Source organism: Acinonyx jubatus, chromosome F2, assembly GCF_027475565.1.
Source record: "Acinonyx jubatus isolate Ajub_Pintada_27869175 chromosome F2, VMU_Ajub_asm_v1.0, whole genome shotgun sequence".
Classification (NCBI taxonomy): domain Eukaryota; kingdom Metazoa; phylum Chordata; class Mammalia; order Carnivora; family Felidae; genus Acinonyx; species Acinonyx jubatus.
In genome coordinates this window covers 61067653-61092195 of record NC_069394.1, presented here as the reverse complement: position 1 = coordinate 61092195, position 24543 = coordinate 61067653, and the positions used below count along the sequence as shown (strand labels likewise).

The window sequence follows — 24543 nt, the reverse complement described above, 5'->3', positions numbered from 1 at the left end:
TGCCTGACTTTATCTCTCAAAGGAACCTGGCGCCACTGGCCATTCCCCTTCTGGGAGCTGTCTCACTGTCTTCGGGTCCAGCTACTCTCCAACGATACCTCAGACCTCATAGTTGGCCCTTCATCTTCTCCCTGGCTCTGACAGCCCCCTAAATCGTCTCTTGTTTGGTCCTTTTCTCCCTCAACACACTGTTCCTGGGTTACCTCATATATTGGCTTCAGTATCATGTACTTGTTGATGGATCCCAAATCTACACTTTTAGGCCACTCCACTCCAGAAGTCCATATCCAGATTTTTTACAGACTATGGAAATTACCTGTATATTTCCAAAACCTCTCAGAGTCAAAATGCCCCCAAATGAACTCATTAGCCTCCACCATTTGTAGTTAAACATATTAAGATGAAGTCTTCTCCTGCATGAAAATCCTTTGACTATTTAGTAAAAAACCACTCTGTCATCACTAAGTCTTTATTACCAAGTAACTGTAGTGCTATTCATCCAGAGGTCAAATTTACAGTAATTCCAAACAAAGAAATGATCAAACAATGAATATTGAGAAAAGAAAAGTTATTATATAAAGTTCATTAACCTAATTTCAAAGAAAAATGAGCCAACTCTTACCCAAGTTCCCTCATTACTATCTGTAAACACAAGGTAGTATATGTAATACATTTACATTACAGTGATTTAGGCAAAAAACTAATACGGGCTTTAAAGACAAAATATGGCCAAGTCCCATTGAGATATATTGTTCACACATCGAGAAAAATACACAATACATGTCTCCAAAAAGAAAAAATATATATGCATTTGTCAATCATGGTGCGAAATTCCATATTTCCATTATTGTTGACCCTTGGACAAAGCAGGGTTTAAGGGTGCCAACCTTCCACAAAGTTGAAAATCCATGTGTGACTTTTGACTTCCCAGAACTTAATTACTAATAGCCTACTGCTGACTGGATGCTTTACGGATAACATACCTTTGATTAACACACATTTTTATATGTCATATGTTATATACTATATTCTTACAATAAAGTAAGCCAGAGAGAAGAAAATGTTATTAAGAAAACCATAAGGAAGATGAGGGGCTCACGAGTGGCTCAGTTAAGTGTCTGACTCTTGGTTTCAGCTCAGGTCATGATCTCATGGTTTGTGAGTTTGGGCCCCACCCCCACATCAGTCTCTGAGCTGGCAGCCAAGCCTGCTTCAGATTCTCTCTCTTCCCCTCTCTCTCTGCCCCTCCCCCACTTGCTCTCTCTCAAATAAAATTTTAAAAATAATAAAATAAAAATGAGATCCTAAAAAAGATGAAATACATTTATAGTACTGTGCTTATCCAAAATGCACTTCATACCCACGCTGTTCAAGGGTCAACTATTCTTAGATTCCTGATCAACATATACAAGTGCTGATTCCTAACGGGCAATATTCAGGATAAAGCATATAAAGCTAACTATTGTCAAAACTAACCACATTTAGGGGTGCCTAGATGGCAGGACGCTCAGTTAAGCATCCAATTTAGGCTCAGGTCATGATCTCACAGTTCGTGAGTTCGAGCCCCACGTCGGGCTCTGTGCTGACAGCTCAGAGGCTGGAGCCTGTTCGGATTCTGTGTCTCCCTCTCTGCCCCTTCTCTACTTGCTCCCTCTCTCTAAAAAATAAATAAACAGTAAAAAATTTTTTGAAAAATCAACTAACCACTTCTAAATGTTTTTTAAACATTAATTCCTCATCAATAAAAAAAAGTGAGCACACATGTATCTATACATTATATACAAATAGTGCTTTACTAAAAATATTGCATATAAAATCTACACAAAATACATGGTTTTTAAAAGGATGAAATTAAAAATTAGAAATCCTATTTTCTTCCCATGGCTAGTTATAAGCCCGAAGATGTTCTTCTTCGCAGTCCACTGGCATAAGCCACTGTTATGTCCCAAACGTCCCCCTACACTTTCAGTTACGCCCACTTCTCAAATCTGCTCTGGACTTCCATACAGTCGTAGCTCTTATTACCAAAGATAGCTCAACTCACCCTCCCTCCTAAAGCCATCAACATTGCCGGCCCCAGTGAACCATTACTTAAACTTCTCACATTCCTTCTTTTCCCAAGGTTATTTCCCACAACCTGTTTAAGAGCTGACATTTTTTTCATTCAGAATTTCAATACCTACAAGGAAAACTTAGAGATGACACAAAGGAGAATGGCAACACTGGTTTCTCTCGGAAGCACCTGAGAATAACATGCATGATGCCTCCCATTAGAACACTCTACCTTCGGAGGTATTTCTCATACTTAACCGTGTACTTTGGCTTTGCAAGCACAGCTGATTAAATGGAAAACTGATACAAAAAGATGGAACTCAGAGAAGAAAGGATTGACAACTTCAATAATAAAAATACAAAATACCAATCCACCCAATGTGAAACAAGCAAACAAATTGAAAACGAGTCAAGATAAATAAAATTACAACTTCTGCTCTCTCCAAATTAATGCAGGACATAGCTCACCAATTAAAGAATGGCCCACTGGGAGAAACAGGATAGGCACACTTGTGGCCTCGTGAGCACATAAATAACTGCAGTTCTCAAAGTCTGCAAAACAAAGCCTAAGTTCATAAAGTCAGTCGACATCCAATATCTAGAACTTTAAATTTACAGGTATCACTCAGTCCTTTTCTTTTTTTTTTTTTTTTTTGCCCTAATTAATACTATAGGAGCATGATTGCACCGTAGGTGATAGGGAACATGTTGCTTAAAAGGAAGCATTTCCTATCTTTAATGTGCAGTTATTTGGTTACCAATTCCTATCTTTAATTCCCTTTCTTCACTGAAAACGGGAAGGGTATTTTTTTTTTTCTGTGACAATGAATATCTACAGTATAAGGAAGAAATCTCAAAATGACTTTGATTTGTTCCTCTGACATTTGTTACACCTGGCTCGTCCCACACTTCAGCTCATATGACAGTCTGCTTTAAAGAACTAATGGCCTCCAAATCTATTAGTTGTTTGAAAATTAGACAAATACCTACCCAGCGTTTCTAGGAAACTAATTTAGCAGAGTCGGCAATTTTAAATGATAACCTTGTTTGTTTAATAAAATTAAGATGAAAACCGTAGCAATGTTTTTAGATGGCAACACATCACAGCAATTAACTTTCTCTTCTTTCAAATATGAAGAAAATAGTGCAGGTATAGGTGAGGAAAATACAGATATTATCCCCTCTGAGATTTTTGTCAGGGTATAATAATTTTGATTTTTGCGGGCAATCTAGCTGAGTAAATAAGCTTCTGCTATATACCTCGGAACTTTATGCTCAGTCTGGTTGCCTTCCTGATTACTAAGTCTTTCTAAATTAGAGCAGGCAATTTCTCTTTGTTTTACCTAATATTTGAAAATGGCAAAAAAAAAAAAAAAATCCCCTGGGTCACTGAAAATTACCCTTTCATTCCAGCCGCCTGTCTCAAGTCAGTCAAAACATTCCAGACTTCAAAAGGAGGCTATGCCTTCTTAGGCCATTTTGGTGTCCCTCTATGGTTGGCCTAGGAGGGATCGGTTATTTGGATAAATTAATTTCTGGAGCCTGCTGGCCTTCTAGAAGACCTCAGTGTCTGACTGCAAATTAGTTCTACTGAACATGAAGAAATCCCTGGACAGGCTAGAAGAAATAAATGGTGATAAAATCTAATACTACAAATGTTGGTAATGTGATTTTATTCTGCTATGTAGCTTGTAAGCACAGTTAATGTTGAATTAAATACTTTACATTTTTTTTTTTACAAAAGGGCCATGAAAGCAGAAAATCAGATCAGTATCCAAGCCACAGCGAAAAAGGCTAAACGCCAACTTTAAAATAAAACTGTGGGCAGGAATCTTTTAGGAGAACAAACAAAAATGTCCCAGTTTTCCGCAAAATCAACTATATATTTACATTACAAATCCAAACCCCAAAGTCGGCCACCCCCTCCTCTGAGACAGGAAGTCACGCAGTTGAATTATGCTTTAGCCCGGGCTGTGAATAAACTGTCAGGCAGCCCCTGAGTCCGACTTGTACAAGTGCCTAAGGAGAGCTTATCCTGAAGGAAGAGAAGTCTCTGAGCCAAAACTAACAAACAGGGCCCCTCAAGCGGAACAATGGTCCAGAAAACTCAGCAAAAAAGAAAATAAACTTCATTGGCAGTTTGTTTTTGACTGTTAAGAGCTTAGCTACAACTCTATCAAGATTTTTAAGAAGGTAAGAAATTTCACACATCAGGCATTCACACAGCTGCTTGAGAGTTTATAGTGCAAATGTATCATCTTGTCTTGCCATGTCTAATCCACTTTAGGAGATACTTGTATCTTTTCTTTCCAAAGTAAACAGAACCACACCTCTGAGAAAGAGATGAACACTTCCTCTCCCTACCTCCACACCCCCAGGCCAGAGCTCAGTTTGAGTGAGCGGAATCTAGCTCCCCATTTGTGCTAATTCTATCAAAGAGGTAATGAAGGTTAGAAATCAAGACTGAAGCTGGGGATGTTTTTTAGATCCCAAAGTATCTACACTAAAAACAAATGAACCCAAAGGATCGTATCTTCAAGAATTTTTTTTAAAATGTCTTTAAAAACGCATGTCATTCTAAAACTTACACAAGCAAATGCAGGTAAGGGTCTTTGTAGGTAGTTGCCAATATATTCTTGTTCCCAAGATTCCGTGAATCTCCACATGTAACTAAACTTGCAAGCATTTAAAAAAAAAATTATTTGTCACAAGATGGGACACAGATTAACTATCCCCCTAATCCTATACCTGAGTCCCCTCTTTTTAAAAATATCTTTCTTTTCTAACTCAAATTAAGCCAGCATTACTTGGAGTTGAATCAAAAAGAATATATACAGTGTAATTAATAATAGATGGAAACAGCACTAACAAATAATGAGGAAAAAAAAAACTACAGAAATGATGATCTCAGTCATATCCAAATTTGTGCTTAATACTGCTCTTACATTTCAGTAACATGGAATTAAGATGATTGTGTTTGTGAGTTTTATTCTAATTTAGCTGAAAATACAGACCAATATTTTTCAAAATGTGAAACTACTCATGGGAAGCGATTCACATACATGTAGAGAAACAAGAGAAATTTAAAAATTCCAAGGTAAAATGAAGATTCATCTATAGGTTGCCTGTAGAGATTTGTGAATGCAGTAAGCATGGAAAAGCAGGCATCTATTACCCGGAGAAATCATTGCAGAATTCCTTGATTTCTGTAAAACCTTAAATGGTGGAAACAAGGTCTCAGCATATTTTTTTTTAAACCATCAAAATGTAACATACTAATTTTTCTCCCTAACTGCAAAGAAAAGTTAGATAAATTGCTTTGTTTTTTTCTAAACCTTTCACAAGCAAAGCCCCTGTTTTCTCTCAAGGCTGCACATATTGTCAAGGGTTTTTATGACGTATTCAACAAGTAATTACCTAGATTTCCCATTTTAAGCTCAAATTTATAACTCCTAATCTGAACTTCTGTTAAAAAGAAAGGAGAGAATAAGAGAAATGGGGGGGGGGGGTGGGAAGGAAAGAAAAGGAACAGATTATTATCCTGAGTAAATTTGTAACAGGCTACAGCTTATATTACTTAATCACGGGTCTATAAGTAATTTTGTTAGATGTTAGAAAGAAAAAAGGGGCTTGATTACTATATTTGGGGGCTCACAAGGGGCTTGAAAAATGGCTAGAAATATCAGCAGTATGTCTAATCTGTATGTGCTTTGTGTGAACCTTTCTGGAAAAAATATAGCAAGTTTTCTTCAAAATTATATGCTAACCCCAAAGGAACACAGAGAGCATTATGCATTTTGCTTCCTTGAATATGGAAAAACCACCTTGATCCTTACAGCCTTGCTTCCTCTCTTTCATTAAGCACTGGGTAATAAATCATGGATTCACTAAATCTCAGCAGTGGTAGGGATTTTAGAGGTAATTCAGTTCCACCTTACTCCCATGCAGGAGCCTGCAGCACACTATCAAGTAGTAGTCATGAGTGCTTAGAACAGCCTCGGCCGAATAGTGAGTGCCTAATAAATGTTATTTCATCACAGTTGTGACGCCCAGACACCAAACATCTCCAAGGACATACATCCAGCTGATATCTCCTAAGAAAATAAGCCTATTTCATGTTTTCCTGTACCTTGACATATTGAAGAACCATTCCTGGTCTAATGACTTAAAAATACACAACGTATGGAGAATTTAGCTATCAATATAAACGCCTTCTTTGGCACAACATAAAGGGACTCTTGGAACAATATCTTGACTAATTTAATACACGCTATATTTTTCTTTCGTCTTTTTTCGCAAAATGCACTTACCGTCTTAGAACTTTTCCTTAAATTATAGGATTATAGACCTTATTTTTACTTTTACAAATGTCTTTAATATTATACTATCTTCTCTCATTTTTTAAGGTAGGTAAGAACATCCTAAGATTGTGGGGCCTGATCTTCCAAAGTAATATCAAAATCTATTCAATTCTTATTGGCAGTGTAGGTAAAAGCCACTAACTTCATTTACATTCCAGTAGATCACTTTTGTCCAAGAAGTTCACGCAACTTTCAAAGGACTCTAATGCTCCCAGTGATGAGAAATTCACCATACAATCTCATAACTCACTTGTGTGAATTAGTGCATTATTCCTCCTGCTGTCATTGCTGATAGTTCTGTGAATTAGTCCTCATTCATTGCTATAAATAGATCACATGGTTCATTTGAAAATATCTGTTGCCTATATTGTTTTAAGATGGCAGGCGGACTCACAGTTTAAATTTCAAATGTATCAGTAAGGAGTTTATTGATTTTGATTGGAATCAGTCACTGCACTTAAAAAATTATCCTACGCAAACAGAAAGACAACCATTTTTTAAAAGATAAAATGCTAATGATTAAGTTAAAATATAGATCTGATTTCATTAGTCCATAGTAAATGACAAGTATATTTGCTTCCCAAACAATTTGGAACCTGAGCAAATAAGTCATTCTAATGTCTAAGCTGAACTTAACAAATGAACTTTAACGAGTCAGCTTTATGGATGAAATTGTTTTAAGTTGTTTGGGTTCTGTTTCACCACCAATTTCGAGGACACAAGTGGTTAAATTCAGGCATACTTAGCCAATTATAAACATTTTTCAGGTTAGATAACTTCATACACCCAAAAATACACAAAGTATTTTTTAACCCATGTTTAAAGTTAACCCCAGGGCACCTGGATGGCTCAGTCGGTTAAGCATCTGACTTAGACTCAGGTCACGATCTCGTGGTTTGTGAGTTCGAGCCCCTCATGGGGCTCTGTGCTGACAGCTTGGAGCCTGGAGCCTGCTTCAGATTCTGTGTTTCCCTCCCTCTGCCCCTTCCATGCTCATACTCTGCCTTTCTCTCTCTCTCAAAAATAAATAAACATTAAAAAAATTAAAGTTAACCCTCCCAGTTTACCAGATGAAGCCAGATAACAAATGTATGTTTTTAAGTGTTACACAGAAAGTTGAATGGACAAATCACTAAAAATCACTGATCTGAGCACTGACTGCAAAAGAAGTAAAATGTGTATTTGGTCATTGCCTTATGCCAAGAAACTTTTTTTTCTTTTTGTAAATGGAAATTACAAATGGACCTTTAAATAATAGATCATTTCAATAATAAATAATCTAGCATTTCTTTTTGGATACTATTTTTACATAATAAAAAAACCTAGCATTTATTTTTATCCTTGTAATACACGACTGGGGTTAAAGTTAATAGCTGGTTATTCAAAGCACAACATTTTACTCTTGAAAAACACCCAAGAGGGCTGTAAATACTTTGAAAGAAATACAAAAGGCTCAGTAAAGACCGAGATCGGCATGTACTATGTACCTTGCCAAATGATTTTTGATAGAATAAAAAATCTGAGAATTTCTAGCTATCAAGTTACCTTAAATCCTGGGATCCCTAAAAGGAACATGAGTTTAGACACGAGTTAAACAAAAACAAGAATTAGTGAGCACACAGTCATTCATTTCAATATCTGCACAGACCAGTACCAATTATCCTTTGCATCCCCTCACATTTTGCACATCATTTCAAAATTAAAAAAATTAATGAAATCAGTAATTTAAACTTTTCTTTTTTTCCTTTCCCTTGCGAAAAGAAGGGACATTGTTAAAGAGGACACAGAAATTTGCGTCTGAATACCACCTAGAAGAAACACGCATTTGTTGTTTTTTAAGATGTGCTCTTGACAAACACATACATGCGTATGTATATTGCTATCTTGCTTAATAAATGTACTCATGTTCTCCTTTTGATCCTTCCAACAATTCTGAGATACACAGAACTAAACTATTATCCTCATTTTAAGAAATGAAGACCCTGGCTCAGAGATGAACAGACATTTGCACACCCTGGGGCCGGCGATGGAGTTAGGACTCAAGCCTTCAGTGACCTGCCAAGCCCACGCTCCCACTTCTGTATCCTCACGGGTCTCCCCTGACTTCAACTGGTAAGAGCCCAAGTTCAGTTACTGCTGTATGGATGTGAGATAGTTGTATATGTCCACAGGGTCACACAAATCAAAATTCTAGAAACAAGACGATCTTAGTCTGATTTACGTTCAGTTTGAATTTGGGAGACCTCTTACAGAAATCTCAAGAATTCCTGTGAAATACAAACATTAATTGATCTAGTTTAACCTAGTAGAACACTTTGGAAAATTTCTCAAATGAACAAGATTTATTTGCAAAAGCTCATGAAATTTTTGGTATAGGACTATCAGCCTGTTTTGCCCACCTATTTTTCCGTACGCATCTACATAGGTAAAACTAGCCTGTATCTTTCTTTTCTTTCGTAATCCTATTTTCATAAAAGGACATATGTAAGAATGAACCTCATTCTCTGCTCAAATTATCAGAAATTCCCTGTAACGGAGGTCTAATTAATGCATTTCACAGCAGTGGTGTTTGTTTTCCGTGTGCCTCTACCTTCGTGAAACCTGGCAGAGCAGGAAAAGCTGTGAGCTGAATTCTGGTCTGTTTCCAGAGGTGCTTGGTTTCCAGGAGCCATGTGAAGCAAAAGCTGCCAAGCACTTGTGAAGATGTCTCTCTGTTTACAAAATCTCCGCTCCAGGCAATTGTGCTTATTCATTCATTCACTGCATCAACCACAACATTGTTTTGCATCTACAATGTACAAAACAGAGGTCTGATTGTCAAAGGGACAGTAATTATTCCTCTCCTCTGTTGTCTGCCCTCGAACAGCTCACCGGCTAGAAGGCAAGCAGATTTGAATACATGTGTGGACACTATAACATAGAATAAAATACACACTAATGAGCAGTTCGAAGCATTTATTGTGTCAAGGAGAAAAAGTTCTGTTTGGGGGGAGCAGATAAAGATAAATTGAGATCTGAATGTACCCAGCAGGCGAAGGGGAAAAAACAAACAAAACAAAACAAAACAAAACAAAACCCTATGATTGATTCCATGTGAACACAATAGGTAAAATAAGAGTTATATTAATTCTTTTTATATAACTATATGTATTATATAAATATATCATCTATAACCAATACAATATTTTATTTCTATAGTTATATTATCAAGCTTTACTTCCATTCAAAAATATGGAGTAAAGATCATTTTAATGCAAAAAAATGGGTGGATGGGATCACTGTATTTATTATCTATTGCTGTGTAACAAATTACCCCAAAACTTAGCATCTTAAAATAACAGACATTTATTATCTCACACAATTTTTGAGAGTCAGAAATCTGGGAGCAGGGTATCTAAGTGTTGCTGGATATGAGGGGCTCTCATGACAAGGCACGTAGGCTGTTTGCTGGGGCTGCATCACCTAATGGCTGGATTCAAGCCAGTGAATCTACTTCCAAGAAGGCTCCATCACATGGAAGGAAAAGAAGGAGGTTTTAGTTCTTGGCCACATGGTCCTCTCCACAAGGCTGCCTCATTGTCCTCACAACATGGCAACAGGCTTTCCCTCCAGTGAGTGATTCGAGAGAAAGCAAGGAGGAAGCCATATTGATTTTTATGACCTAGTATCCACAGTGTCATACCACTTGGGCTAACTTTTCTGCTTACTAGAAGTGAGTCACTAAGTCCAGACCATACCCAAAGGGAGGGGTTATCATCAAGAGGCTTTATGTTACAAAGGGAAGCATATCAAAGAATTTGTACACGTATTTTAAAATCACTACAAACACATTCAGGAGTGGGATACAAGATGCAGAAGTGCGTCTTTATTTATATTCCAAGCACTTTTTAAAATTAATCATAGGAGCACTTGCATATGATACTACATATAAACAAAATTATACAGCAATATGGGCAGTGAAGAACCCTTATCATGATATTAGTGCCAGTATAAGGAGATACTATGGGCTCTACAAATAGTATTCATTGACTGAGGGATGAAGAGGTTGCAAAAGGAGAAAAAAAAAAAAAGAGGCCTTAGAAGTGGGAACTAACTACGCAATGCGATCGTCAAACGGAGTACTTGGTGAGGTAGCAAAAAGCAATGGGTCCTTTGTCCCATGCCTTGGCGACCATCACGCATACTTATTTTGTGATGCCTAAACTTTACTAACTTTGATTATCCAGTAAAATATGAACACTAATAGAATCATTCTTTGTTAGAACCAAAAGAGACCTTCTTTTCCATCCCTCATTTTATAAGTGAAAACAATGAGGCCAGAGGAAGAGAAGCAGTCACGTCCAAGATGGCGGAGCTAGCCTGAGAGGAGCAAAATGAAAGGTCTTGAAAAAGGGTGGAGGCACAATTGTAGACGTCCCTGCAAGTGCTAACAAGAGAACGATGGCGGGAGCCTCCGTCTCTCTTCGGCACTGACATCAGCCTGTGGCCCTGTTCTGCATTTCCTATGCTTCCATGCCACAACTGTAGACGTGAGACCTTCTCACCTGCAGAGCCCAAAATACTTACCGTCTGGTCTTTCACAGAGAAAGTTTAGTATATGATTACTATATTGAAATGGTTTGCCTATTCTAGCCCACACTCGGGGTGATTACTGTCATCCCCTAGCTGAGATGTAAACCAGGAGGTTTTCTTTTTTCCTTTAATTGTTTAAGCTGCCCTTCTTGCCTCCAAAAACATTTTTAAAAAAACACCCAAAAAACAAACAAACAAACAAACAAAACCACACAGGAAAAACCCAAGTCCCAAAGTCTGTACTTTTACTTGGAAAGAGAGAGACGTACATAGTATCGTTGCTGATGCTCATATACATCTGGATCCGAAACCACAGTTAGTAAGAGGACAGAGGCAGATCGGAGGCAGTGAGTCTGACCGGTTAGATGCCCTCTCTCCTTTCTTCCCAGCATCAGCCACAAGCAATTTTCATCTTTGTCACGCTCCATCTGTTTGGTACCTGTGGACCAAGTGAGCTATACCAGGACACAAGCTGCCAGCCAGCTCAGATAAACAAACGTTTACTGAGTGCATGTAAAGGGCTTGACCTTGTGGTTGGCCCTAGAAATATAAACAAGTCACTGTCCTGGCTCTGGAGCAATTTTCCTGTCTAGGTTTTATTCTTCACCTAAAATACCCAGCTGGTAACCTGGTGCCCAATCTGAACGCTAACGGCCAGTCTCTTCCAAACTCTCAGATCACATTCCAACCTGGTCTCTATAATGTGCCCAAACCAGCCGTGCCTGTGCAAAGGGGAAAGTGTGCCTAATTCCTTCCAGCATGGTCTGACATCCCGAGGCATAACCTCATCTTAACCCTGTGAATGTGTGTCCATTATAATTAAACTAGGAGGTAGGACCTCATCTTCCCCCAATCAAATCCATGTCAATTAAATAACAACTTGTGTGGTGTAAGCGCTCACCCCATGTGTACCTGGCATGTTGGAAATAAAATTCGTGACACCCGAAAACACCGACATGGTATTATATTGTAAGCCAGGCACCATTCTAAGTACTGTCACAGAAACTGTCTATCTCGTTCACTCTGCACACCAACCCTGTGACATGTTATTACCTTCTACGGAGCAGTGTAGAAGCAAGAAGGCTCGGTTCATGAAGCAAGAAAGCTCACTCCTGAACCCTGGGAGTCAGCCTCCAGAAACTGATCTTACTCACTCGATGTCCTTCAGACGTTATTTCTAACCGCACAACCATACCAGGAAGGTATTACTATCCCTTTACAAACGAGGAAGAACCAAGGCTGAGAGAGGGTTCAAAACTTGCCCCAGTACAGAGCAAAGACCGAAGCAGGGATATGTGACTCAAAATGTCCTGCCTTTGGGAAAGGTGCCCCCAAGGGCTTGGAACTAGTAGCTATGCATATAGGTTTACAGTTTACACAGTGCTGTGGCACAAGTAATCTCATTTCTTCATCACAGAGACCCAGCAGTATAGACCTTATTATCTCTGGGCTAAACCCAAAATTGCGACTGAGAAGCTGAAATAATTTTCCCAAGGCCCCGTATTTGAGCTGTGACTCCAAAACAGGTATTCTGATTCCACATCAGGGTTTTCTTCACTCTGCCTAATTGCCTTCCCATTTCCAGGTTAGGATCTATTCGCTGTGCACGCATCACAACCACTTTTGCCCCAGCTCTAAGCTCTACTACTGAAAATGGAAAGCATCACTGCTCTCAGAAGGGTCAAGGGAGAGAAGAAAAACTAGTATGTTACGGACGCAGCTTAGAGCTGATAGTTGTAAAAAGAACCTTTATTCATCAGGAAAGAATTATTCACTCTTAGAGATTTCCATCCAAATGGTCAGAATGTAGGTGATGGCACATCAAGGGCTATATCTCCCCATCTATAAGATGTTGAGGTTAAGACTAGAACCGTGGTTTCAAACTGGTGCCTCTGAGGAGGTTTCCCGAAGGGCCATAGGGAGCACCTACTGAGTGGTCTGCCCAGCCCCTCCTCTGGGAATTGCCATGTTTCTGCTGCAGCTCCCTGCTCCATCAACCACAGAATCATGCCCCATGCAGGACCAATCGAAACCTCTGCTTCTGCACAGCGGATGGCCCAGCAAGCCAGAGACGTACAAGGGGAGTAGAGAAAGCCAGCCCACAATCAGAGAAGGGCCTGGAGGACATGTGCAGAGAAAAGCAGGAAGAAAACTGCCTGGATTCCTTGGTTTCCTTCTTTTTTGCAGACTTCCCTTTTGTTTGCTTAAGCCAGCTCATGGTGACCCCCATGACGTGCAACCAAATAAACCAAAGTTACGCCGAGATGAGAGGAGGGATGGGTAGGCAACTAGAAAAGGTTTAATTTTAGGCCTCACATTTTTATTGGGCTTGGTTTTGTGTTAAATTGCTCCCTCCCCCCCAAAAAAGGTATGTTAAAACTCCTGCTTCCCCACACCTGTGAATGTGACCTTATCTGGAATAGGGTCTTTGCAAATGTTATCGAGTTAAGATGATTTGATTGGGCTCCAAGGTAATTACTGTGCTTATAACAAGAGAAGAAGAGACACGGACACCAAAAAGGGTGCATGCCACGTGATGATGTGAGGGAGGTCAGGGTGCCACAGCCGTAAGCCACGGAGTGCCAAGGAGTGTCAGCAGACCTCCAGAAGCAACAAAGAAGCAAGGGAGAAGTACCTGATGGGCTTCAGTCACCTTGATTTTGTACTTCTGGCCTCCAGAAGCATAAGACAATACATTGCTGTCATTTCATGCCACTCACTTTATGGCAGTTTGTTACAGCAGCCTGAAGAAACAAATATAGGCTTCTGATAAGATGCTCTTGCTTAAAAAAAAAAAAAAAGAAAGAAAGAAATTGAAAACCACTGAGTTCTATCTATTTTAAATTTCAGTCACTCAACAATTTCACTTATAAAACATCTCATTCATGGGGAAGCTGAATAAATGAAATCCTGATTTAATGTGCAATTTCCCAGTTAGTTTGTTTTATTCCCATGTATTGTATAACTATTTTCAGTAACTTCTACTCAACGGTGTACTTCTCTGCTAATAAAATAAATATTTCATTTTTCCAATTTGGTTAAAAGTCACTTTTTATCTTTAGAATTTTCAAGTACAGGACTAAGGTACACACATATTTTATTTAATGGTTTTCTTGTAAAATCCAGCATCTCAGCAACAGCTGGAGTTAGCATTTCAAATTTGCCATAAGTTAAGACATGAGAGGCATAGTTACAAAAATACAATGGGGCCTTCAAATATTTTTATTCCAAAAAGCTTTAGAATGTCATCATTTGAAATTTGTATAATGAAAGCAAGTTAGCAATCTAGTATTTCTAACAAAATATTTCTCTAGAAGAGTCTCAGGAGACCTGATTCCCCGCACAGCTGACAACACGTGACCAAACAAATGTAGCGTTAGTGCTTATAACTGGCATTGGTATCATGGTTGCATTTTTATTTTTTTAAGTTTATTTATTTATTTTGAGAGAGCGAGCGAGCAGGGGAGGGGCAGAGAGAGAGGGAGAGGGAGAGAATCTCCAGCAGGCTTCGCACTGTCAGCTCAGAGCCAATGTAGGGCTCGAACTCGCCAACTGTGAGATCATGACCTGAGCTGAAAATCAAGAGTCAGACTGACTAAACCGACAGAGCCACCCAGGCACCAATGATGGTTGCGTTTTTGAAATTTTATTGTAAACTTGCAGGTGGCCAGATAATTTTTTTATCTGTTACTATGTTTTTCTAGAGATAGTTCCCATAAAAGTGCATTATAATTATATCACACGTCTCAGTTTTTAAAAAACTTGAAAATACATGATCCTACTTACCTACAAAATTGCTGTTTTAAACAGTAGTTAAATATGATCATCTCTGTTTTACTGCTGAAGAGACTGAGGCTAGGAAATCTGCCCCAGGTCATACAAAGTCTTCTGACTCCAGACGTAAAATGTGGTTTTCAAGATACCAGACTGTCTACCTAACTCACATACAAGGGTCAGGTGATTGCATGGTGGGTTTTTAACTGCTGACCTCATAGCTTCTAAGAAAAATACAGTGATTTATTTTTTAATTTGCTTTTTTTTCCCAAAGAGCTAGTAGATGCTTTTCGTATCTTGACATGATTTCCTTCTAGAAATCCTCATACACCAAAGAAACAGAAAGACACAGCCATTGCTTGGCTCTTTGATGTTTGTTTCAGAGGTGTTTCACCTCAGAGAGGATCCATCGTGGCTCTCCTGAGGGACAGTGGAGCTCTGCTCCCCGAATGAGGACTCCACAAGAGGTGACAGAGGAGTAGTCAGAACCATGATGGAAAGCTCTATATACCTCTTCCTCTCCTTTCTGTCCTCGCGAGGCAAACTGAAGAGTGGATAAAGCTTATAAAATCACATGAGCTACTTCTTTCCAGAGGTAGAAAGCACACATGCAGAACATTTCAGAATACGACAAGTGGAATTTACGATTTAACATTTTTGCCCAGTGCTATGTCGACTGAGGACCAAAATGAGAAGCTCCTGGACCTCTGCCCATGGTCCCTTGTCACTTGATCATTGCATTTGCAAAGCACCTCTGGGGTCAAGACGCTAAATTATAGGAATATGATATTTTTTAATGTTCAAATCATCATTTTCCCTCCCTCAAAGTGTCACAGGTCACCTCAAAACTGAGTTTCAAATCTCACAGTGCAGAACAGCACCAAGATTAAGACCATTCCCACTTCACTGACCACTGAGGGCCAGAGGATTTCTTTTCAGTTTCTCCCACACGGAGACCCTCTGGGCTCACAGCTGTCAAGGAACTAAAAGAACACTGGTGGGGCTCTTATGAGCCTCCTGCCCAGCCGAGATGCCAGGGCTTAAAGGAAGAGGGGAGAAGGCTTCGCTGTCTCTTTTCCCACCTAGTCACATATCTTTTTATCCAGGGAGTAGAGAAGGAACCATCGGGACCTGAGAATCACTGTTTACAAAGGCAATAGAGATTCATAATATTATGCTAAAACCTCGCAAGAAGCTTTTTCATTAAGAAAAAAAAAATACCATTTCTCTCCTGAGGAAACTAAAACTCCTACTCCTATAAGAAATCTGATTAGGGAAACAAGTATGAAGTCTTATTAGAAGAGGTCATTAGTGGAGGTAATTCTGTGAGCAAAGAGCTACAGAGAAGAAAGTAAGAATTACAAAAATAAAGCTGAAAAAGACACTGGGTTAAATGAAGTTCAGTCTCTTCATTTTATAGGTGTAGAAATTGAAGTTCCCAGAGAAATGCATAAAATATATTTAGTATTTTATAAAAAGAATGTGGACTGTGAGATACTACTCAACAATGACAACAAAATACTGATTCAATGCAATGACGCTGATGAATCTCATAAGCCTAACAATAAAAGAAAGAAGGAACATGGGGCGCCTGGTGACTCCGTTGGTTAAGCATCTGACTTCAGCTCAGGTCATGATCTCCCGGTCCGGTCCGTGAGTTTGAGCCCAGCTTCGGGCTCTATGCTGACAGTTTGGAGCCTGGAGCCTGCTCCAGATTCTGTGTCTCCCTCGCTCTCTTTCCCTCCCCAACTCACACACTGTCTCTCTCTGTCTCTCAAAAATGAATAAATGTTAAAAAAAAAAATTTTAACAAAAGAGTGAAACTGCTTCACTCTTACATAGCAAAAAGAAAAAACCTCAAAAAGATATGTAATGAGATTGCCCCATAAACACGACTGTTATAATACACAAAAATATTTTTAATTATTGTATCTTTTTTAAAATGTTTATTTATTTATTTCTGAGGGAGAGAGAGAGTGAGCAAGAGAGGGGCAGAGAGAGATGGAGAGAATCCAAGCAGGCTTTGCTCTGTCAGAACCCACAAACCATGTGGCTCCAACCCACTAACCGTGAGATCATGACCTGAGTTGAAATCAAGAGTCGGACGCTTAACCAACTGAGCCACCCAGGCACCCCTAATCATTGTATTTTTTACCTATTGTTTAAATTTTAGTCTCAGATCTTAATTTCTTAATTCTTTTTATTTATTTTTATTTGAGAGAGAGAGAGAGAGAGAGAGAGAGAGAGACAGCATGAGCAGGAGAGAGGGACAGAAGGGAGAGAGAGAGAGAAAGAGAATCTTAAGCAGTCTCTATGCTCAGCTTGGAGCCCGACAAAGGGCTCAATCCCACAACCCCATGATCATGACCTGAGCTGAAACCAAGAGTCAGTCACTCAACTGACTGAGCCATCCAGGTGTCCCTTAATTCTTAAATTAGATTTGTGTAATACAAAATATCCAAAAAAAAAAAAAAAAATTATCGGAATTTGCAGATACTGTTAAATTTCCTAGTTATTCTCCCACATACCAATTTACATCAACGTTAAGGAGAAAAGTTACAAAAACGAGCACAGTAAGTAGTTTCAGCGAGTTAAGTTTTCCATATAGTTCATATGCACTTCAAAAATATTTTTAACATCGTAATAAAATCAAATACACCAGGCCCATTACAGGAGTTTAAAAGGACAAACAAGCTCAACGGGTCAAGGGTCCTTTGCCTGTTTAAGTTAAAAACTACACCTTACGGAATGAACTGGAAGTGCTTTATGTGAATTACCTCACAAGATGACTTAGGAGATCCATAAAATACACCCTGTAATTGCATACAGTCTGACTGCAGAAGCACTCTGATAGCACTTGACCCTTTGTTATTAAAATCCTTATCCATTAGCAGTTACTGCTTATTGCATAACACCAACAGGTCTTGTAAAACACGCATGTACAGGAACCACAACAGCATTACTAAAGATCACACTTCAGGTCTGAAAAACAATTCTACTGTGGACAAAGCTGAATTATGAAACCACAGGTCTGAAAGCAGCACCTGTGGTCAGAGAACCTAAAAGGCAAAGTCACGTGTGCCACCCCAAATACTGCCATGGACGTTTTCCCTAACAACTTTCGCTTACAGACATGCTCTTCAAAAATTAATATCCGTTGCCTAATTCAAGTTCTGAGTAACTCAAAAATTATATATAAGATTACCTCTAATTGGGAATATTTGTTGATGAGCCAAAGGAAGCTTGCTTTCTTCCTGAGATGAACCTGAGGAAAATTTCTGAATCGTTTCTCTTCTGCTCACAAGATAAACAAATGAAATAAAACCTAAGAGACCTAAGGTTCTCCTTAATATAAAGCACATTCGAGAGTTGATCAAACTGTGAAAGGACCACACCGAACACACATTTTAAAGATACACACGCACACATGTATTCATATAACAAATGCACACAGACTATCCAAACCATCCATCTCAAGTTTTATGAGACAAGTATAGGTTTTCCCAGAGGCAAAGGGAAATGGAAACCTTAAAACTACATTATTCATATTGGTGTAATTAAGTCATACTATAAAGGTTGGCATTTTTCTTCTAGAAGTCTACTTTTGATAACCAGTATCTCTGAGACAGATATAAATTAGGTTAGCTGATTAAATAGTGTACTACTTAATTCATAACTTCTAAAATCATTAAAAATTGGTACAGAGCTTTTGAGGAATTTCCAGACACTCGGGTTACAACAAAAATAGTAATTATGATTTTAAAAGTAATAACTCTTTCCCTCGGATTGACATTCTGTTTACTTACAGACTGTCCGTTCATTCCCCCGGGGGTCTTCCATTGAAGGCTTTTTCTTCTGAATTATATATGGGCTATTAGCTACACACTTCTTCAAAGGGTTCCAACAGCCCTGCACCTGTGCAGAATAGAGCATCAAGCGGCCGTATTAATTGTGTGGCATGAAATCAAGAGCTGATCTTTGTGTCTGCAGCTTTCCATGCGCCTGCATGTATACACAAGTCAAGAACGCTTACCTTCACTGAGTGAATCTTTAAAATAAATGTTACGGGCTCACTGTTTATCACGATTTACATGAGCCAAATGTGGCCAAATTATAGCTCAGTGTGTCTGCTGGAAGCAGCCGCAGGCCAAGGGAAAAAAGAATGGAGAGGCCAGCTAAAGGGCTTTCCAGACACATTATTTTTGAGCCAACAGGACAAGAGCTTTTTTCTTTTTCCTTCTTGAATTCAGTTTCTCCAAGCTATTTATCAACGTCAATTGTACCATAATGCAAAGAGGAAACAGTAACAAAGAGATATGATTGTAGTCTGGGCAAGGATAAAAGAGAAAAAGTCTAGAGTTGAGTGTTTTACCCTCAGGGCAAGGATATTATTATACTATTTCTTAGCAAGTTTACATTAGGTCACAGTTTCACGGTTGATCAATTCTGAACCTTCAGAGACTCAACACCTTCGAGAAGCATGGGCTTTGGGGATGCTTCAAGATGGGAAGAATAAGTGTAGTATTTTGAAACATATTCTACAGTTAGTTATCTTCAAACAACAACAACAACAACAACACACAGTCATCTTGTTGCCCATTCTCATTTCCTAACTTTCCAAATTGATTCTCATGCTTATGCTCAAATGAGGAACCCAGAAGAGTCTCTCAGGTTCTCTTACGTGCGCTTAGCAACTGAGAAATTTTTCTAGGTGCCTCGCATCAACTCCAACATAGATATTTGAATATTATGGAATTTTAAAAAATATGTATGATCTGGATATCGCCCAAGACAAAATTATGGAACAGAGAATACATAGCCGTTTAACCTCAATATCACATTTTGTAGAAATACTTGAACTTCTGCATGTTAGCCTGGTGGGAACACCACCGGACTGGAAGTCAAGAGATGAGAATTCAGGTTCTGACTCTGGCACTAACCAGGTGAATGATCTGAGGTCAATAATTTATCTCTCTGAGCCTGTTTTTATTATTTGTGAAATGGGAGCTTTCAATTGGATGATTTCTTACAGGCATATGTTTGATATGTCTACTTTAATGAATGTTTGCATTTACACACATAATCTTCAGGTAAAAGATCTCAAGCTTGGATGATTTGGGATGTAATTTTAAAATGCTGGAGTAATTGTCTTTGTTTTGGTTTTACTCACAATTGTCCAAGCTGGAAAATGTATGCCTTACCCACTGCCAAAGCAAAGGTGATGCTTCTTGGGCAACATGAGATTCATGAGTAACTAGACTCCTAAAATTTTGAGAATCCTTGTGACAGCACAGTGTTTTTGTAGTTTTAACGAGAAGTTATATTATAATTTCAGGTCATAAGTAAATAAAAAATCCTGTGGACATATTTACGGTCTATGAAGCCAAGAAAACACAATATGGTACTCTATTTCAAATTCCTTAAAATTTCAGAACTGAATCTTCAAATCCACCCCTACCATTGCTTGTAGAGGATTCCTTGCATAATCAAGGAAGAGATATTATGGAAACTAGACTTTTTTCCATTGCTTGAGTAACTCTCTTGAGGCACATTAACTTTTCTAGGCGATAAGGCAACTCTTAAAAATAATAATAATAATGCTGCCTTACATTGGTCAAACCCTTTACAGTTTACAAAGTGCTTTCACATAAACTGCCCACAGGGCACCTATATGTGCTGAGACAAAGTCCAGTCTCATTCCTCACAGAAGGGGGCGGGCCCAAGACAAAGCCCCCTCTGATTCCCCCTAAATTCCCATCCTCTCCATACCTGTCCTGAGAACATGTTTCAATCAAAATCTGTATATTTGATATTCTGGGATTATTTCCCATGTGTTTCTTTTCCATATTTCCATACTGAACTTACTGAACAGTTTAAGGTATTAAGAATGGTCAAGTTACACGAGCATGAAAGCTATTTCATTTGTAATTTTATTTCTTCTGAAGATGAAACTGTTCTGTACCAAATGCTGTATTTGTTATTGCTTCCTGGGCTAAAACAGAAAAGACTGAGCTTATTGAGAAGTCAAAAGAGTCAGCCTTCATCTACTTCAGATAGATGTCTCCACGGAGAAAGACTACCACTCGAAAATTTTTAGAAAAGCACAGAGAGCCATGGACTTTATTTACAAATCCTCCACTGCTTGCTAAATCAGCATAGTTGTTTCCAGATTTCTACATGTCAATCCAAACCGTGCAATAGATGCCACGACTAGGTTACCGATATTTAGGAGCCTGGCTTTAGTAAACCCTTAATTCCCTTGCTGCACTTGATTTTTCATGGTTTATAAATAAGCCTGCCCCCATTATAGCACTTATCCAATGGGACTGTAATTATTTCTCTACCTGTCTCCCGCACTAGACTGTAGCTCCATGAGGGCTAGGACGATGCCTCCCTCTCTCATTCAGGTCACATATGGCGCTCATTAACTATTTTGAATGAATGAATGAATGGATGAATGAATGGAGGTGTGTTAGCGATACATGGCAAGTTTTTAATACATGTGAACTCCAAGATAGAATTGGGTGGGCAGTCAAATAGCGGTGCTATCATTCAATCAACTTTAAAAGTATCCATCAAATTTCTGGTCCTGAACATTTGTTTCAAGTACCCAGGAAATAGGCTCAAGTAAAAAACAGTTTACTTGACGCCTATCTGTCTACCTACTTACGTACTTACCCACTTATTGCACACATAAAGAGTAGCTATTCATAAACCTGTTCAGACCTACATGTCAATACATACGGAGTATTCAGAGGTGAACTCTCCGAGACTTTGTTTAAACCAACACATGGTCCCTAGAAAAGAAGGAATCGAGGAACGTTCAAGGAGGCTCATCTAAATACAGAATGGTGAGCGCAGATACCCACGGATGGAAAGGCCAGTTGGTTGAGATTTGTTTGGGGAGATTTGTGGAGCGCCAGAGGCAGGTGCCTTGGTAGCAGGGGTGTCCCTACAAGGACAGGGAGCCATGAGCCTGGTGGCAGTTGGATCCCCATTCACGCATCCACCCCCAGCACTCACCTTGCCAAAGCAGGGTGCATTCGTCACAAAACGCCAAATCCTTTACTTACCTACTCCTGAGTCAACTCTCACAGCACCCTCCCTAAGAGGGGTGCCCCCTGGAGCTGTACACCATGGAAGGCCACCCCTCTGTTAGCCACGGAGGTGTAAGCTTTCCCGATAAAAAGGCAAGGGACTGAAAGACAGCCTGAATCTCTGCTGGCCAACTTCATTGTTCTGGAGTCAGTTATCCACTCTGAGCACGGAGGAAAAGCCTGGAAGTCTCTTCCTGAAGTGTATTTCAACAAGCTCTTAAGTAGGAAGAAAAGATCAACGGAACAGAATAGTGAAAAATAGCTGCACGGCTGGGCACACATGTAAATAGGATTTGACTCCTCCTATTGGCCAGTTGCACGATGCCACCTGCGAAAACTGCTCTCCCGGGGCGGATGGTGGGAATCAGCCCCTTCCCAGGCCACCGTAGCTCACAGAATACAGGGTAGGGGCATTCCCAGCTCAGAGTGGTGTGGCTCCTATCTTGCATTCACAGTCCCAGGCCAGATGCTAGCCTCGGCATGTGGTGCTGAGAGGAACCATGCAGGTGACGAGAGGGATAGCAGGAGGCAATCCTGGGCAAGAAGGAGATCTGGAGGACAGGCCCTGTGTGAGCTGGTCTTTTCAGTATCTGAGGGAACGATGCCTTCTTCAGTCCAATCCCCTGGACTATTGATGAAACACCACTGAAAAGCTAATTTTGTTACGGGGACTCGCTGCACACAGGATTAATGGGGGGAAATCTCAATAGCTCTGAACCTAATGTTTCCTGGGGTCAGTAAAATTTTTACTCCACATAGGTGCTTCCTATTCGTTTCTACCCAGTGGCAAAAGCCGGGCAGCAGATAAAATAAGCAATAGCACCTCACCTTACATGGGAACGTTTATCTTGCTTTTACCTTAGTTCTAGCTCATCCAAAACATCCTGGCCATTGTCAAAACAAAATATTGGGAGAAGTTAAGTTGGCATAAGTGTGTGAATTATGGGGGCATAAAACAGATGGAGAAAGGGTCTTGTCAAGCAGGCTCTTGGGACAGACCTTCCAGATTGAAGAAAAATAAGGTGGAGACTCAGATGATTGGGAAGAAAATAATATTTTTAAAAATATTATGCATCATCTCTATTTTAATTTTTCCTGCTGGTTTTGAAAAAAATGGGTTATATTTCAGATGGCACGTAAATCATCTGTAATGAAGCAGCGACCCATCAGACAGTGTGAATAACTTGTGGCTCCTTGGATGAAAGAATATTTTCATTACAGTGCCCCATCACTTTAATCTTTGCTGTCTCACCAAGTGTTGAGTTTTCTAACATTCCTGAGAAGCAGAAGGAAACTAGTGGTTGAACATTGCTTTACAGAAAAGAAAAGGGCTATTCTGAAGTGTGTCCCCAGAAGACTACAACTACGGATTGAATAAACATATCAAATCAAGGGGTCTTTAAGAAAATTTACAAACAGAAGCCTGCAGTGAAACGAACCGCCGGATGAATGACCTCCAGGGACCTACTCAGCGGGCAATTCCATGGTTCCCAAAGCCACAAGAGGCCGTGTGGCACTGTCACCTCTACTTTGCTTTACTCACCTTCCTAAGAAATGTGGTTATATCAAAGAGATATAGGTGAGTGAGATTCAGAAAGCAGATACGCAATCATCTCTCAGATTGTTAAGGAGCACATCCAGCCACTGAAGCCATTCATTGAAAAAAACCAAGTTCAGCTCTATGTTGGTGAATATCTTCTCCAGCTGGAGATAAAGTTTCCATAGAAATAAATGTCCACAACAATTTGCTCTTATAGCTATTCCACTGATTTCCTGGTACTACTGTTTTAAGCATGAGGCCTGTCTATTCATTATAGAACTTCTATCCAAATACGACCAGATTTCTGCTTCCACCATATGTAACTTCCTTCTCATTTCAGATGAAGAATGGAAAGTGTGGGGACAATCAAATGAGTTGAAACCAATTAGGAAAATTAATGGCATGTGTTTATCGAGCAACTGAAGTTCAACTCAAACTACGTTTTGAGAGAGCGGCAGACGTACACAGTATTTTAATGTAGCACTTCATACATGGACAATATTAAGAAAACTCTAGAGAAACATGCCCACAGTCCCATCAACTCAACTTACTTTAGGAAACTATAATCACAGCGAATCATCAGGCTTGCTTGGTTTTCGGTTTCTCTGAACCTCGTTGCATAAGCATTTTACAGTCTACATTTGTCATTCTTAACGCCCCTGTAATTTATGTTCCATCAGGGAGATAATCCCATAAGGTGGGAGATTTGGGGTTTGTTTCACTCTTGCACTATGGCATCCAACACTTCAACATCTGCATTCATCAAGCTCTTCGCCTTCTTTTTAATGCTTTCTTTAAGCACAAATTCCAAACGGGGTAATCAGAGGATCAAACGGTCTGGTGTCTGAAAGGAGTAATTCTTGTAAAGTGAGGTCAAATTCACTTATTCAGATTTCTCTCACATATAACAGTGGTCCTAGTACGAGAAGATGCAACATGAAAGTCATATTTTAAGGATATTCAAAGGAAATTGCTCCCACAGATCCTGCAATCTCGACCGCATTCGTGAATCTTCCCATATCGAAAGGTACCAAATTTTTGTGTTCACGGACGAACATTTGAATATGAAAAACCGCGGCTGGGCGTTTGAAAGCCTTAACCAAATCACGATGCAGACCTTCACTGTGCTGATCTCCCGCATCGGTCA

At 39.4% G+C, this 24543-nt stretch overlaps 1 protein-coding gene across 5 annotated transcripts in view; it reads right to left on the bottom strand.

The window, feature by feature from the left end:
* Positions 1–24543, bottom strand: part of EYA1 (EYA transcriptional coactivator and phosphatase 1) — a 349308-nt gene that overhangs the window by 318431 nt on the left and 6334 nt on the right. For all 5 annotated transcript variants that reach the window (XM_053208728.1, XM_053208730.1, XM_053208729.1 and 2 more), the window contains exon 2: positions 18566–18674. In XM_053208728.1, the coding sequence (XP_053064703.1) occupies positions 18566–18580 (15 nt within the window). In that variant the 5' untranslated portion in view covers positions 18581–18674. The remainder of the gene's footprint in view (positions 1–18565; positions 18675–24543) is intronic.